Genomic DNA, 14,047 nt, shown 5'->3' with positions numbered 1-14,047 from the left:
GTAAAAGAAGCCATCCCCTACGGACAAGCCCTCCGAATACACAGGATCTGCTCGGATGAGGAGGATCGCAACAGACACCTCCAGACGCTGAAAGATGCCCTCATAAGAACAGGATATGGCGCTCAACTCATCGATCAACAGTTCCGACGTGCCACAGCGAAAAACCGCACCGACCTCCTCAGAAGACAAACACGGGACACGGTGGACAGAGTACCCTTCGTCGTCCAGTACTTCCCCGGAGCGGAGAAGCTACGGCATCTCCTCCGGAGCCTTCAACATGTCATTGATGAAGACGAACATCTCGCCAAGGCCATCCCCACACCCCCACTTCTTGCCTTCAAACAACCACGCAACCTCAAACAGACCATTGTCCGCAGCAAACTACCCAGCCTTCAGGAGAACAGTGACCACGACACCACACAACCCTGCCACAGCAACCTCTGCAAGACGTGCCGGATCATCAACACGGATGCCATCATCTCACGTGAGAACACCATCTACCAGGTACATGGTACCTACTCTTGCAACTCGGCCAACGTTGTCTACCTGATACGCTGCAAGAAAGGATGTCCCGAGGCATGGTACATTGGGGAAACCATGCAGACGCTACGACAACGGATGAATGAACACCGCTCGACAATCACCAGGCAAGACTGCTCTCTTCCTGTGGGGGAGCACTTCAGCAGTCACGGGCATTCAGCCTTGGATCTTCAGGTAAGCGTTCTCCAAGGCGGCCTTCACGACACACGACAGCGCAGAGTCACTGAGCAGAAACTGATAGCCAAGTTTCGCACACATGAGGACGGTCTAAACCGGGATGTTGGATTTATGTCACATTATCAGTAACCCCCACAGCTTGACTCCTGGACTTGCACAATTTCACAAGCTGTACTGTCTGGAGACAATACACATCTCTTTAACCTGTGTTGAATGCTCCCTCCACCCACATTGTCTGTGCATTTAAGACCTGGCTGGCTGTAGAGATTTGCATTCTAATCAGTATTCTGTAATTTGATTTCTGTGTCTGTGCCCTGTTTGAGAACAGAGACCACTCCATCTGACGAAGGAGCATTGCTCCGAAAGCTTATGGTATTTGCTACCAAATAAACCTGTTGGACTTTAACCTGGTGTTGTGAGACTGCTTACCTTGGTCATAGAAGACAGAGGGTAACAGTGGAGGGGTCTTTTTCTGATTGGAGGTCTGTGACTAGTGGTGGTCCGCAGGGCTCTGTACTGGGACCTCTGCTGTTTGTGATATATATAAATGATTTAGAAGAAGATGTAGCGAGTCTGATTAGTAAGTTTGCGGATGACACAAAGATTGCTGGAGTTGCAGATAGTGATGAACATTGTCAGAGAATACAGCAGGATATAGATAGGCTGGAAAATTGGGCGGAGAAATGGCAGATGGAATTTAATCCAGATAAATGCGAAGTGATGCATTTCGGTAGATCTAATGTAAGGGGGAGCTATACAATAAATGGCAGAACCATCAGGAGTATAGACACACAGAGGGACCTGGATGTACAAGTCCACAGATCCTTAAAGGTGGCAGCACAGGTGGAAAAGGTGGTGAAGGCGGCATATGGCATGCTTGCCTTTATTGGACGGGGCATAGAATATAAAAGTTGGCATATGATGTTGCAGTTATATAGAACGTTGGTTATGCCACATTTGGAATACTGCGTCCAGTTCTGGCCGCCACACTACCAGAAGGACGTGGAGGCTTTGGAGAGAGTGCAGAGAAGGTTTACCAGGATGTTGCCTGGTACGGAGGATATTAGCTATGAGGTAAGATTGAGTAAACTACAGTTGTTCTCCCTGGAAAGACGGAGGTTGAGGGGCGACCCAATAGAAGTTTATAAAATTATGAAGGGCATAGATAGGGTGAACAGTAGGAAGCTTTTTCCCAGGTCAGAAATGACAAACACATTGTTCCCAGGAGCAGGCTGAGGGTAAGAGAGTTGGTTTTCTGACATTAATTAATTATTTATTTTTTCAGTTAATTTTGGGTTTAAAATCGGAGGTTTTTTTCAAAACCGGAAGTAGGGTCAGGAGAGGCCTGGGGAAGTTTTTGGAGGGTTTAAAAGCGCACCAAAGTATACAGCGGGCAGCATCGTAGTGGGCAGCAGAGTGAGTGGGAAGTTGAGTGAGCTGTCAGGGCTTTGGCTCACAGGGCTTGGACGAGCAGGGGTGAGTTTTTGTTTCCTTACATTCTTATTAACTTTTCACTGTCTTACTTGACATAAAGTGTCCAGTATGAGTGTGAAACCAGTGTGTTGTTCCCAGTGTAGGATGTGGGAGGTCCTGGAGGCATCTGGCCTCCCGGACATCCACATCTGTGAGGGGTGTGTCGAGCTGCGGTTCCTGAGGGACCGTGTTAGGGAGCTGGAACTGCAGCTCGAGGATCTTAGGCTGATGAGGGAGAATGAGGAGGTGATAGACAAGAGCTATCATCAGGTGGTCACACCAGGGCCACGGGAGGAGGCCAAGTGGGTGACGGCCAGGAAGGGTAAGGCTAGGGTGGTTGAGAGCACCCCGGTGGATTTGCCCCTGCACAACAAGTACTCCTGCTTGAGTACTGCTGGGGGGGACAGCCCGCCTGGGGGAAGCAGCAGTGGCCGTGTCTCCGCAGTGGAGTCCAGCCCTGTAACTCAGAGGGCTAAGGAAAAGAGGAGGAAGGCGGTATTAATCGGGGACTCGATGGTGAAGGGGACAGACAGGCGTTTCTGCGGAGGTAGGCGCGAGTCTCGCATGGTGGTCTGCCTCCCTGGGGCCGGGATCCAGGATGTCGCTAGTCGCATCCCGGAAATCCTGAGGTGGGAGGGAGAGGAGCCTGAGGTAGCGGTACATATTGGTACCGCTGATGTGGGTAGGAAGGGAGAAGGGGTCATGAAAAGGGAGTACAGGGAATTAGGGAGACAGCTGAGAAAGAGGAAAGCAAAGGTGGTAATCTCAGGATTACTGCCTGTGCCACGGGAAGGTGAGGGCAGGAATGGAGTGAGGTGGAAGATGAATGTGTGGCTGAGGGACTGGTGCAGGGGGCAGGGATTCAGGTTCCTGGACCATTGGGACCTCTTTAGGGGCAGGGGTGATCTGTATACAAAAAACGGGTGGAACTTGAATCACAGGGGGACCAATATCCTGGCTGGTAGGTTGGCTAAGGCTACTGGGGAGAATTTAAACTAGATAGGTTGGGGGGAGGGGAGCTAGAAGAGTTGACTAGGATCAAGGAACTAATTGATGGGGGGGAGGATGCAGGGGTAAGGGGAATTACAAAATTAATGGTAGAGGAGAGGGTGCAAGTGAATGAAGGCGGTAATTTAGATAAGGGAGTAGAGGGAGAGGGTGTTCACGACTCATCAAAGCGGGTCCAGATAAAAGCTGGAATAAGGACACTTTGCCTGAATGCACGAAGCATTCGGAACAAGGTAAATGAGTTGATGGTGCAAATCAGCACAAGTGGGTACGATCTAGTGGCCATTACAGAAACGTGGCTGAAAGGTGACCAGGACTGGGAGATGAATATCCAGGGGTATCAGGCGTTTAGGAAGAATAGACAGGAAGGAAAAGGTGGTGGGGTCGCGCTATTAATAAGAGATAATATCAGGGTAGTACTGAGGGATGACATAGGCTCTGAGGAACAAAACGTGGAATCATTATGGGTAGAGATGAGGAATAGTAGAGGGAGAAAGACACTAGTAGGTGTGGTATATAGGCCCCCAAATAATAATGTTGAGGTAGGGAGGGCTATAAACAAGCAGATAAGGAATGCGTGTAAAAACGGAACGGCAATAATCATGGGGGACTTCAACATGCACATTGACTGGCAGACTCAAGTCGGTAAGGGTGGAATGGAGGAAGAGTTCTTAGAATGCTGTCGGGATAGTTTCCTTGAACAGCATGTTACGGAACCGACGAGGGAACGAGCTATTTTGGATCTGGTATTGTGTAACGAGGTAGGTAGAATTAAGGATCTTATTGTGAAGGACCCTCTTGGGTCTAGTGACCACAATATGGTCGAATTTCTGATTCAGATGGAAGAGGAGAAAGTTTGGTCCCAAACCAGTGTCCTCTGTTTGAACAGAGGGAAATATGATAGGATGAGGGATGAATTGGCAAAGGTAGACTGGGAGAGCAGGCTGGCAGGTAGGATAGCTGAGGAACAGTGGAGGATTTTTAAGGAGATCCTTTTCAGTTCTCAGCAAAAATATATTCCAGCAAAAAACAAGGATTGTAAGAAAAGGGAGAACCAGCCGTGGATAACGAAGGAAATAAAGGAGAGTATTAAAATAAAAACAGCTGCGTACAGAGTGGCCAAAAATAGTGGAGAAACAAGTGATTGGGAAAAATTTAAGAAACAACAAAGAGAGACTAAGAAAGCAATAAAGAAAGGAAGGATAGACTATGAAGCTAGGCTAGCAATTAATATAAAAAATGATAGTAAAAGTTTTTATAAATATATAAAAAGGAATAGAGTGGCTAGAGTGAATGTTGGACCCTTGGAGGACGAGAGGGGGGAGTTAATAGTGGGAAATGAGGATATGGCTGAGTCTTTAAATAAGTTTTTTGTGTCGGTCTTCACGGTGGAGGACACAAATAGTTTGCCAAATATTAACGATAGAGGGTTGGCAGCAGGAGAAATACTTAATACAATTAATGTTACCAGAGAGGCAGTGCTGGGTAGACTAATGGGACTGAAGGTGGACAAGTCCCCGGGTCCAGATGGAATGCATCCCAGGGTATTGAAAGAAATGTCAGAGGTAATAGTGGATGCGTTAGTGATTATTTATCAAAACTCGTTGCATTCTGGGGTAGTGCCGGTTGATTGGAAAACGGCTAATGTTACGCCGCTGTTTAAAAAAGGAAGGAGACAAAAGGCGGGTAACTATAGGCCGGTCAGCTTAACGTCTGTAGTAGGGAAAATGCTGGAATCCATTATTAAAGAGGAGATAGCAGGGCATCTGGATAGAAATGGTTCGATCAATCAGACGCAGCATGGATTCATGAGGGGAAAGTCGTGCTTGACGAACATGTTGGATTTTTATGAAGATGTGACTAGGGCGGTTGATGGAGGAGAACCGGTGGATGTGGTGTTTTTGGATTTCCAAAAGGCGTTTGATAAAAGGCTGCTGAAGAAGATTAGGGCACACAGAGTTGGGGGTAGTGTGTTAAAGTGGATTGGGGACTGGCTATCCGACAGGAAGCAAAGAATCGGAATAAATGGGTGTTTTTCCGGTTGGAGGAAGGTAACTAGTGGCGTGCCGCAGGGATCGGTACTCGGGCCGCAACTATTTACCATTTATATAGATGATCTGGAGGAGGGGACGGAGTGTAGGGTAACGAAGTTTGCAGACGACACAAAGATAAGTGGAAAAGTGAATCGTGTGGAGGACGGAGAAGATCTGCAGAGAGATTTGGACAGGCTGAGTGAGTGGGCGAGGATATGGCAAATGGAGTATAACGTTGATAAATGCGAGGTTATACACTTTGGAGGAAATAATAACAAATGGGATTACTATTTCAATGGAAACAAATTAAAACATGCTACCGTGCAAAGGGACCTGGGGGTCCTTGTGCATGAGACGCAAAAGCCCAGTCTGCAGGTACAACAGGTGATCAAGAAGGCAAATGGGATGTTGGCCTATATCGCGAGGGGGATAGAATATAAAAGCAGGGATGTCTTGATGCACCTGTACAGGGCATTGGTGAGGCCGCAGCTGGAATACTGTGTGCAATATTGGTTCCCTTATATGAGGAAGGATATATTGGCATTGGAGGGAGTGCAGAGAAGGTTCACCAGGTTGATACCGGAGATGAGGGGTTTGGATTATGAGGAGAGGCTGAGGAGATTGGGTTTGTACTCGTTGGAGTTTAGAAGGATGAGGGGGGATCTTATGGAGACTTATAAGATAATGCGGGGGCTGGATAGGGTGGAGGCGGAGAGATTCTTTCCACTTAGTAAGGAAGTTAAAACTAGAGGACACAGCCTCAAAATAAAGGGGGGTCGGTTTAAGACAGAGTTGAGGAGGAACTTCTTCTCCCAGAGGGTGGTGAATCTCTGGAATTCTCTGCCCACTGAGGTGGTGGAGGCTACCTCGCTGAATATGTTTAGGGCGCGGATGGATGGATTCCTGATCGGTAGGGGAATTAAGGGTTATGGGGATCAAGCGGGTAAGTGGTACTGATCCACATCGGATCAGCCATGATCTTATTGAATGGCGGGGCAGGCTCGAGGGGCTGGATGGCCTGCTCCTGCTCCTATTTCATTTGTTCTTATGTTCTTACAAGGGGTCACAAGTTCAAGGTAAGGGGGGGCAAGGTTCAATACAGATATGCGGGGGACGTATTTTACACAGAGGGTGGTGGGGGCCTGGAATGCACTACCAAGCAAGGTGGTTGAGGCAGACACGCTAGGATCATTTGAGACTTATCTCGATAGCCACATGAACAGACTGGGAATAGAGGGATACAAACGGATGGTCTAGTTAGGAACACATGATCGGTGCCGGCTTGGAGGGCTGAAGGGCCTGTTCCTATGCTGTATTGTTCTTTGTTCTTTGTTTGTTCTTATCTCAGGAAAGATATACTGGCATTAGAGGCAATCCAGAGAAGGTTCATTAGGTTGATCCCAGGTATGGAGGGATTTTCTTATGGGGAGAGGTTGACTATGGGGAGAGGTTGGGACTGTACTCATTGGTGTTTAGAAGAACGAGAGGATGAGAGGTGAACTTACTGAGACATATAGGATTCTCAGGGGGCTTGACAGGGTGGATGCTGAGAGGTTGTTTGTCCCTGTGGGAGAGTCTAGGACCAGAGAGCATAAACTCAGAGTAAGGGGTTGCCCATTTAAGACAGAAATGAGGAGGAATTTCTTCTCTCTAAGGCTGGTGAATCTGTCGAATTCTTTCCCACAGAGAGCTGTAACGGCTGGGTAATTTGATATGTTCAAGGCTGAGATTTTTAAAAAAATGTGATCATACAGTGTTGCTGACTGGGCCAGCATTTGTTGCCCATCCTTAATTGCCTTTGAACTGAGCTAGGCCATTTCAGAGGGCATTTAAGACTCAACCACATTTCTCTGGATCTGGAGTCACATCATCCACAAAGCACAAGTCAGGAGTGTAATGGAACACTCTCCAGTTGCCTGGATGAATGCAGCTGCAACAACACTCAAGAAGCTTGAAACCATCAAAGACAAAGCAGCCCGTTTGATTGCTAACCCTTCCACAAACATTCAATCCCGCCACTGCCGATGAACTGTGGCAGCTATGTGTACTATCCACAAGAACTCACCAAGGCTCCTCAGGTCGCACTTTCCAAACCCACAAACACTATCATCTAGAAGGACAAGGGCAGTAGACACATGGGCATACCACCACCTGGAAATTCCCCTCCAAGTCACTCACCACCCTGACTTGGAAATATATCACTGTTCCTTCACTGTTGCTGCGTCAAAATCTAGGAACTTCCTCCCTAACAGCACTGTGGGTAAACTTACATCTCAGGGACTGCAGCGGGTCAAGAAGGCAGCTCACTACCACCTTTCCAAGGGCAACTGGGAATGGGCAATAAGTGCTGCTCTAGCCAGATATATCCATAATCCCGTAAAAATATAGGCCAAATCAGGTAAGGATGGCAGATTTCCTTCTTTAAATGACATTAGTGAACCAGATGGGTTTGTTACAATTTGCAATCAGCAATGGTGTAACGGTTGCCATTAAACTTTAACTCCATGTGCGGGTTTTTCCAGCTGCGCTCGCCCCAAAACCAGAAAACCCTGCGGCAGGCAGGATGGGAAAATTTCCCTCCCCCGCCTCCAGATTATTTTTATTGGATTTGAATTTGCTGTGGTGGGATTCAAATGCAGGACCCCAGAGCATTACCTTGGTCTCATGATTACTAGTCCAGTGACAATACCACTACACCATGCCTCTCCATAGACATATTTTTTTAACCAGTAAAGGAACCAAGGGTTCTGGGGATTAAGCAGGAAAGTGGAGTTGAGAATTATCATTTCAGATGAGTCATGATCTCATTGAATGGCACAGCATACTCGATGGGCTGAATGGCCTACTTCTGCTCCTACATCTTATGGTCTTATGCCTGAAGGACTGGACACCCTGCCCCGCTTCTCTCAGTGATGACAGTCATGGCTAATGCCCCTCTTAGTGCAAGCATTTGAGGACATAACCAACATTTTTTCCTTCCAACCCTCACTATCTCATTTCGCTTCTTTCGCTATTATGAAAGTGCACATGGGAATGAGGAATTTATTTTGGAAGCCTTTAAAGTTTTATGACATTAGAGACACAGTCAATACAGAGGCATAGATCTAGACAATGAGTGAAGATTTTTTTCCATTCAGAAGTAGCCCAAATTGATGAGTACAGCTAAAATTAACAATTTGTATGTTTGCAAACAGATCCTCAGATAGAACATTTGACAAGATTGATGCAATGTTTGGAAGAAAACCTTTGAAGTAAATGTTTAACTTCCTTGTGTCTACTTTTAACTACAGCGAATGAATTACTGTATTTCAATGCACATGTTGATTACTGGCTTTCAAATGAGTTTCAGTAAATAGACATTTTGCAACACAGTGTTATCCTGCGCTAATTCACTTCGGCTTGTCAATACTGAGTTTGTCATTATTGAGTTCTTGTGCGCCACTTTACAAGACACCGTCACATCTGCTGTGCAGGGGTTAGGCCTTAAGAGGCTGATAGAGGCTTAAGATGATCATGATGCTGCTTTGTAGTTGCAGCCAAGGGTTTGTCCTTTACATATCCTGGATCAGAAGCTGAAGAATTTAAGAAGGAGAGGAGTTCACATCTTATGAAGTCATTACCCATCTACAACTCTGAGCTGGCTTACTCAGTGAATTGAGGAAGATGCAGGGAGCAGACAGAAGCACCCCATACAGAGCATCAGGTAATCTGTTTAGTGACATTTGGTTGAGGGATGAATGTTGGTCAGGACACTGCAAGAACTATCTTCTTCTTCTCTGAACAATACCATGGTTTTTTTTTATGTCCTTATATTTGTATGAAAGACAGATGGTGTTACACTCCAGAAAGCCACTTGGTGAAAGACAAAACTGGAACCAATCTTTACTCAACCTTATTTACATTTATTTACAGAGTGAAATGTTACAAGTTCACAAATGGTAACTCAACCCCAGCTTCCATAGTTTCAGTGGGAGGGACTTTCAGCCAGCATTCAATGTGGCAACACTGGTAGAATGTCCTGCGAGACTGTGGGAATGAGAAGCTCGGCAGTGAGATCTCATTCCGAGATTTTCCCTGACCCTACCGGTGATGGTCTGAGCGTTAAACCTCATTTAAATAAATGCCCCCTGCATAGGGAATTTAACCCCCTTGCCGATGTGACATCATGTCAGCAAGATTTACAACAGCTTTAGCAAAACGCGAAGCTGTCGAGGGGGGTCCCACTGGGGGCACAAAGGTAAGCATAGCGCTCGGGGGAGAGGGACATGCCCAGGCAGTGCCCTGGCATTGTCCCTTGGCACCCTGGCACTGCCTCCTGGCAGTGCTAACTTGGCTGTGCCAGCCAGCTGTGTCGGGGGCTGTGCCAGAGGTGGGCCCTCTGAGGAGCCTCATTGGGGGGGAGGGGTTCCACTTATTTGCGGTGGGGTTGCCCCGGTGCTTGATCCGGCTGAACCAGCGATGGCAGAAACCTGTAACGCTATACGCTGGTGTTCTTGCTGAATCTGACAAATTATCAGAAGATTCTGCTCAGTAACTCTCTTTCAGTGCTCTGACAATTACTGAGGGGCAGTGGAAACATTGCTTCAGCACTCTAATGGTTTGTTTGATGACACTTCATATGCTAGTATGTCTGCCCACTTGTATGTGGCTGTGCACTAGAGTCACAAACCGGGTGGTCAGGGAAAATTTATTGTTGCTCCATAGCCATCCCCTGGCATCTTGTAGTGGCTCAAATGCTGAATGGAATGAAGACATCATGACTGCCGTCAATAATTTGAATATTGATCTGCATGATGTGCTGAGTGTCCAATAGTCCAACATCAGGGAGTGAAAGCCCTTTAATTTGTATGTATGTGATGTAATGTAATTTGTAATGTATTTAACTGACATGAAAATGGCTGATGGTCACTCTGATTGGTTGTGGTTGTGTGTGTAGAAGTTCGTGGTGCAGCGCAGGGTCCTCTTGGTGTTGAATGTGTTTTCCATTATACAAAGTTAAAAAAGGATATTAACTGGAATGTAAGGTTAAAAATGGCACCACTAGAGTCATTGCATACTGACTTGCACCATTATCTGTCCACTCTGCATGCTCTGCATGCACAGGAGTTATTGTGTCTGCAGTCGCATGCACCATGCTTGAAGGAAAGAAGCTTCCAAGAAGGGTGCCAAGAAAGCCCAGAAGAAGCCACCAATGCTTCTTGCCAAGTGGCAAGAAGAGGAGGAGGTCCAGGGAGGAGAGTTACTCCATCTACATCGACAAAGTGATGAAGCAGATTCACTCCAATTCCGGCATCTCATCCAAGGCCATGAGCACCATGAACTCGTTTGTCTGTGACATCTCCAAGCGCATCATGGGTGAGGCTTCCTGCCTGGCCCATTACAACAAGTGCAGCACCATCAGCTCCCGGGAAATCCAGATCGTGGCGTGCCTGATACTGCCGCCGGGTGAACTGGCCAAACCTGCCGCATCAGAGGGGACAAAGGCGGTGACCAAGTACACCAGCTCCAAATAAAACTGTAAACTGCACTGAAAAACACACCCCAGTGCTCACACAAACAGTCTACCCAAAATGGTGTGACCTGCACTAGAATTGTGCATGTGCAGCGCAGATATTCAGCAGTGGTATCTTGACAGATAAGAGGCTTCCACAGTAAAACAGCCAAAGTTTCCAGGATTGTCATGATGTGTCACATTGTCCATGGGAGGTCTTGTGACTCAGTAGGTAGCACCCCTGCTTTTGATTCCTCCACTCCAGAACTTGATGGCGTTGGAAGAAGCAATGGTGGGCAACACAGTGAGGCACTACTGCCTCACAGTGCCAGGTACTCGAGTTCAATTCCCAGCTTGGGTCACTGTCTGTGCAGAATCTGCAAGTCCTCCCCATGTCTGCGTGGGTTTCCTCCGGGCGCTCCGGTTTCCTCCCACAGTCTGAAAGACATGCTGGTTAGGTGCATTGACCATGTTAAATTCTCCCTCAGTGTATCTGAACAGGCACCCGAGTGTGGCAACTAAGGGATTTTCACAGTAACTTCATTGCAGTGTTAATATAAGCCTACTTGTGACATTAATAAATAAACTTTAAAACTTTACACTTTGATGCAGTGAAATAGGTTGATAATCAATCTGCGATTTTTTTCTAATTGCCTGTGACAGGCAGTAAGATTGGGAAAGATTCCTGATCAGCCATGCTTGATAAGGAATTGTGTCCTTCAAGTCATAACCACTTGACATTGGTCATATCTTTTGTTTGTATGTTTCTTTTCTTGTCCAATCACCATCCATTTGGTCTTGGAAGATTAACATTTCTGCCATTTGATTTCTCTTATCTTTCACCCTATCACAGACCTCCCTTTACTCCTTGTCCAACCCCCCTTGCTCAAAATATAGTATAGTTCTAACTTACCCCACTTCTGGTGAAAGGTCATGGGCTGAAATATTACTGTTTTCTCTCCACAAATGTTGCCATAACCGCAAGTATTTCCAGCATTTTCTCTTTTTATATCAGACATCCCTTCGACTCCTTGTGGCTAATTGTAGACGGATAGTTTACATTGTCCACATTGAAAGAACTGCAGCACCAATTCTTAAAAAAAAACCAACCAGAGTACATGACGAAGGATCCAAAAGAAACAGGTAAGATTTCACCACAAACCTTTTGACAGCTGCACGAGCCATTTAACAGAGCATAATTCCAAACACATTCTCTTGATCTCCCCAAGAAGTCTGAGCCCTTTCGATCCTTTTCAACATCTTTGCCCTTTCCTATAATTAATCACAAACCCTGACAATTGTAAACTCCTTCTGCTGATCTCCCAGTAAAATCACTCCTCTGTATTTTTCAATTCCACTTCCATTTCCTCTTTCCATGATTCACAGGTGAAACTCAGGCCAAATCTACATTTCCTCCACAAAGTGCGCCTGAATTTTTCACACTTCCCTGCTGTACTTTCACTGTGGGTAGGTTTCTCTTGATTACCTTGCCTGGTGTTCTATCTGAGTGTAATGCAATAACTTTCAGCTGAGTGTCACGGTATTAAAATGGCTCTCGATTTCCAGCAACATGGACCTAATTTAAGATAGTTTACTCCCATAACTTCAGGAACCCAGAGCTGCCAATCAAGCCTAGGCTGTCAACATGCTTTGAATACTATCAGGTATGAGAAGTATAGACGCTCTCAGAGTGACTCTGACAATCTGTGATAATCAGAATGTATCGTAAGCTAAGCTCCAGAGATTTGAAACCCTGATCTTGCCAGCATTGAGTAGAGGTGACCACACCTCTGACCAGATAGTGCCTATTTCTTTGATACTATCTCGTCATGGGGAGGTTGGGGAGTGGCGTTGTAGCCTAACGCAGATGTGTTGCCATTGGAAGCAACATCTTTCATTGTCAGCACTGGTCAGTCCATGTCGCTGAGCCCACTTAACAGAACTTGTTAATTCTGTGCCAGTCTCTTGCCACACATTGTCAAGCTGAAGAGTTAAAACAATGCAAGGAGGAGACAATGTGGCAGCTAAAAGCAGACTCAGCTTGAGTATGAGAGATATAAAGACTGGCATTGACAGTCTTGTCCATGTTAAGGCCACACTGCAGATGGATCCAGAGCTGCCATTCAATCCCAGGCTGTCGGCATACTTTGAATGTTACCAGCTTTGAGAAGCTGTGAGACACTTCTGCAGTAACTTCAAAAATCTATGATTGCGTGCAGTTCTGGTCACCACACTACCAGAAGGACTTGGAAGCTTTGGAGAGGGTGCAAAGAAAGTTCACCAGGATGTTGCCTGATCTCGAGGGTGTTGGCTATGAGAAGAGGTTGAATAAACTAAGATTGTTTTCACTGGAAAGACGGAGGCTGAGGGGAGACCTGATAGAGGTCTACAAAATTATGAGAGACATAGACAGGGTGGATAGTCAGAGGCTCTTTCCCAGGGGGGGTGTCAATTACAAGAGGGCACAGGTTCAGGGGGAAAGTTTAAGGGAGTTGTGCAGGGGAGGTTTTTCACAGGGAGTGGTGGGTGCCTGGAACGTGCTGCCAGTGAAGGTGGTGGAAGCAGGCACATTAACAACATTTAGGAGGAATCTAGATGGGTACATGAATAGAGAAGGAATAGAGGATTATGGACCGAGTAAGCACAGAAGGTTTTTTTTTTACTTTAGTTCAGGCATCATGACCAGCTTGGAGGGCTGAAGGGCCTGTTCCTGTGCTGTACTTTTTTTTGTTCTTTGTTCCATGATCAGAAAGCGTCTTTTTTTGAAAAGCCAGAGATTTGAATCACTGGGTGGAGGTGGTGACACACCGTGACCAGATTTACCTGTTCCTCCTCAGTTACTCCAGCTGCTGCTTTAATTATGTTTGTTACATCGTCAAGTGCGCTATCCTCAAATGACCTATTAAAATCCCCGATTGAAAAATCTGTGCTGCTGCTTCCCAATCTACAATAGAATGATGAGATGTTAGATGTGCTGTTGAATCATACCAATTCTGAATGTTCGGAGCCAATGTTCTCTGCCATATCTGCAGAAACATATTGAGGAAGACGGCTAGGAATACACCTTCAGAACAATGAATTAGACAAAGGTGTTGCTAAATCCCTTGTTACAAAGCTGCTGATATATACCAGCTAGACTGTCAGTATTTATGTGACTGAATAGGATGTTGTTCAATGAAAGGGCAAGTGCAGCACCAACTTTGAACTGGTGTCCAGGCCATTTCTGAAATTTCCACCCCTGAAATTGAAGGACACACTCCTTGAATGGAGCCAGGTTATGAAATATTGTTGCACTTTTGCACCTCCTGCCCACCCCCACCCGCAG

General features: G+C 46.2%; 1 protein-coding gene across 1 annotated transcript; it reads left to right on the top strand.

Moving 5' to 3' along the window:
* The first annotated feature begins 10,363 nt into the window (after positions 1-10,363).
* Positions 10,364-10,744, top strand: LOC144479212 (histone H2B type 1-A-like). Its single transcript, XM_078197874.1, has one exon. It carries the CDS (start codon positions 10,364-10,366, stop codon positions 10,742-10,744), a length of 381 nt encoding a protein of 126 aa, XP_078054000.1.
* The last annotated feature ends 3,303 nt before the right edge of the window (positions 10,745-14,047 follow it).

This window comes from Mustelus asterias, chromosome 25, assembly GCF_964213995.1.
Source record: "Mustelus asterias chromosome 25, sMusAst1.hap1.1, whole genome shotgun sequence".
Lineage (NCBI taxonomy): Eukaryota > Metazoa > Chordata > Chondrichthyes > Carcharhiniformes > Triakidae > Mustelus > Mustelus asterias.
The sequence above is the reverse complement of the archived record's forward strand: the minus strand, read 5'-3'. Positions and strand labels throughout refer to the sequence as shown.

Bases quoted from the DNA above. Each gene is read 5' to 3' on its own strand.
- LOC144479212 (XM_078197874.1), top strand. From the start codon at position 10,364: ATGCTTGAAGGAAAGAAGCTTCCAAGAAGGGTGCCAAGAAAGCCCAGA.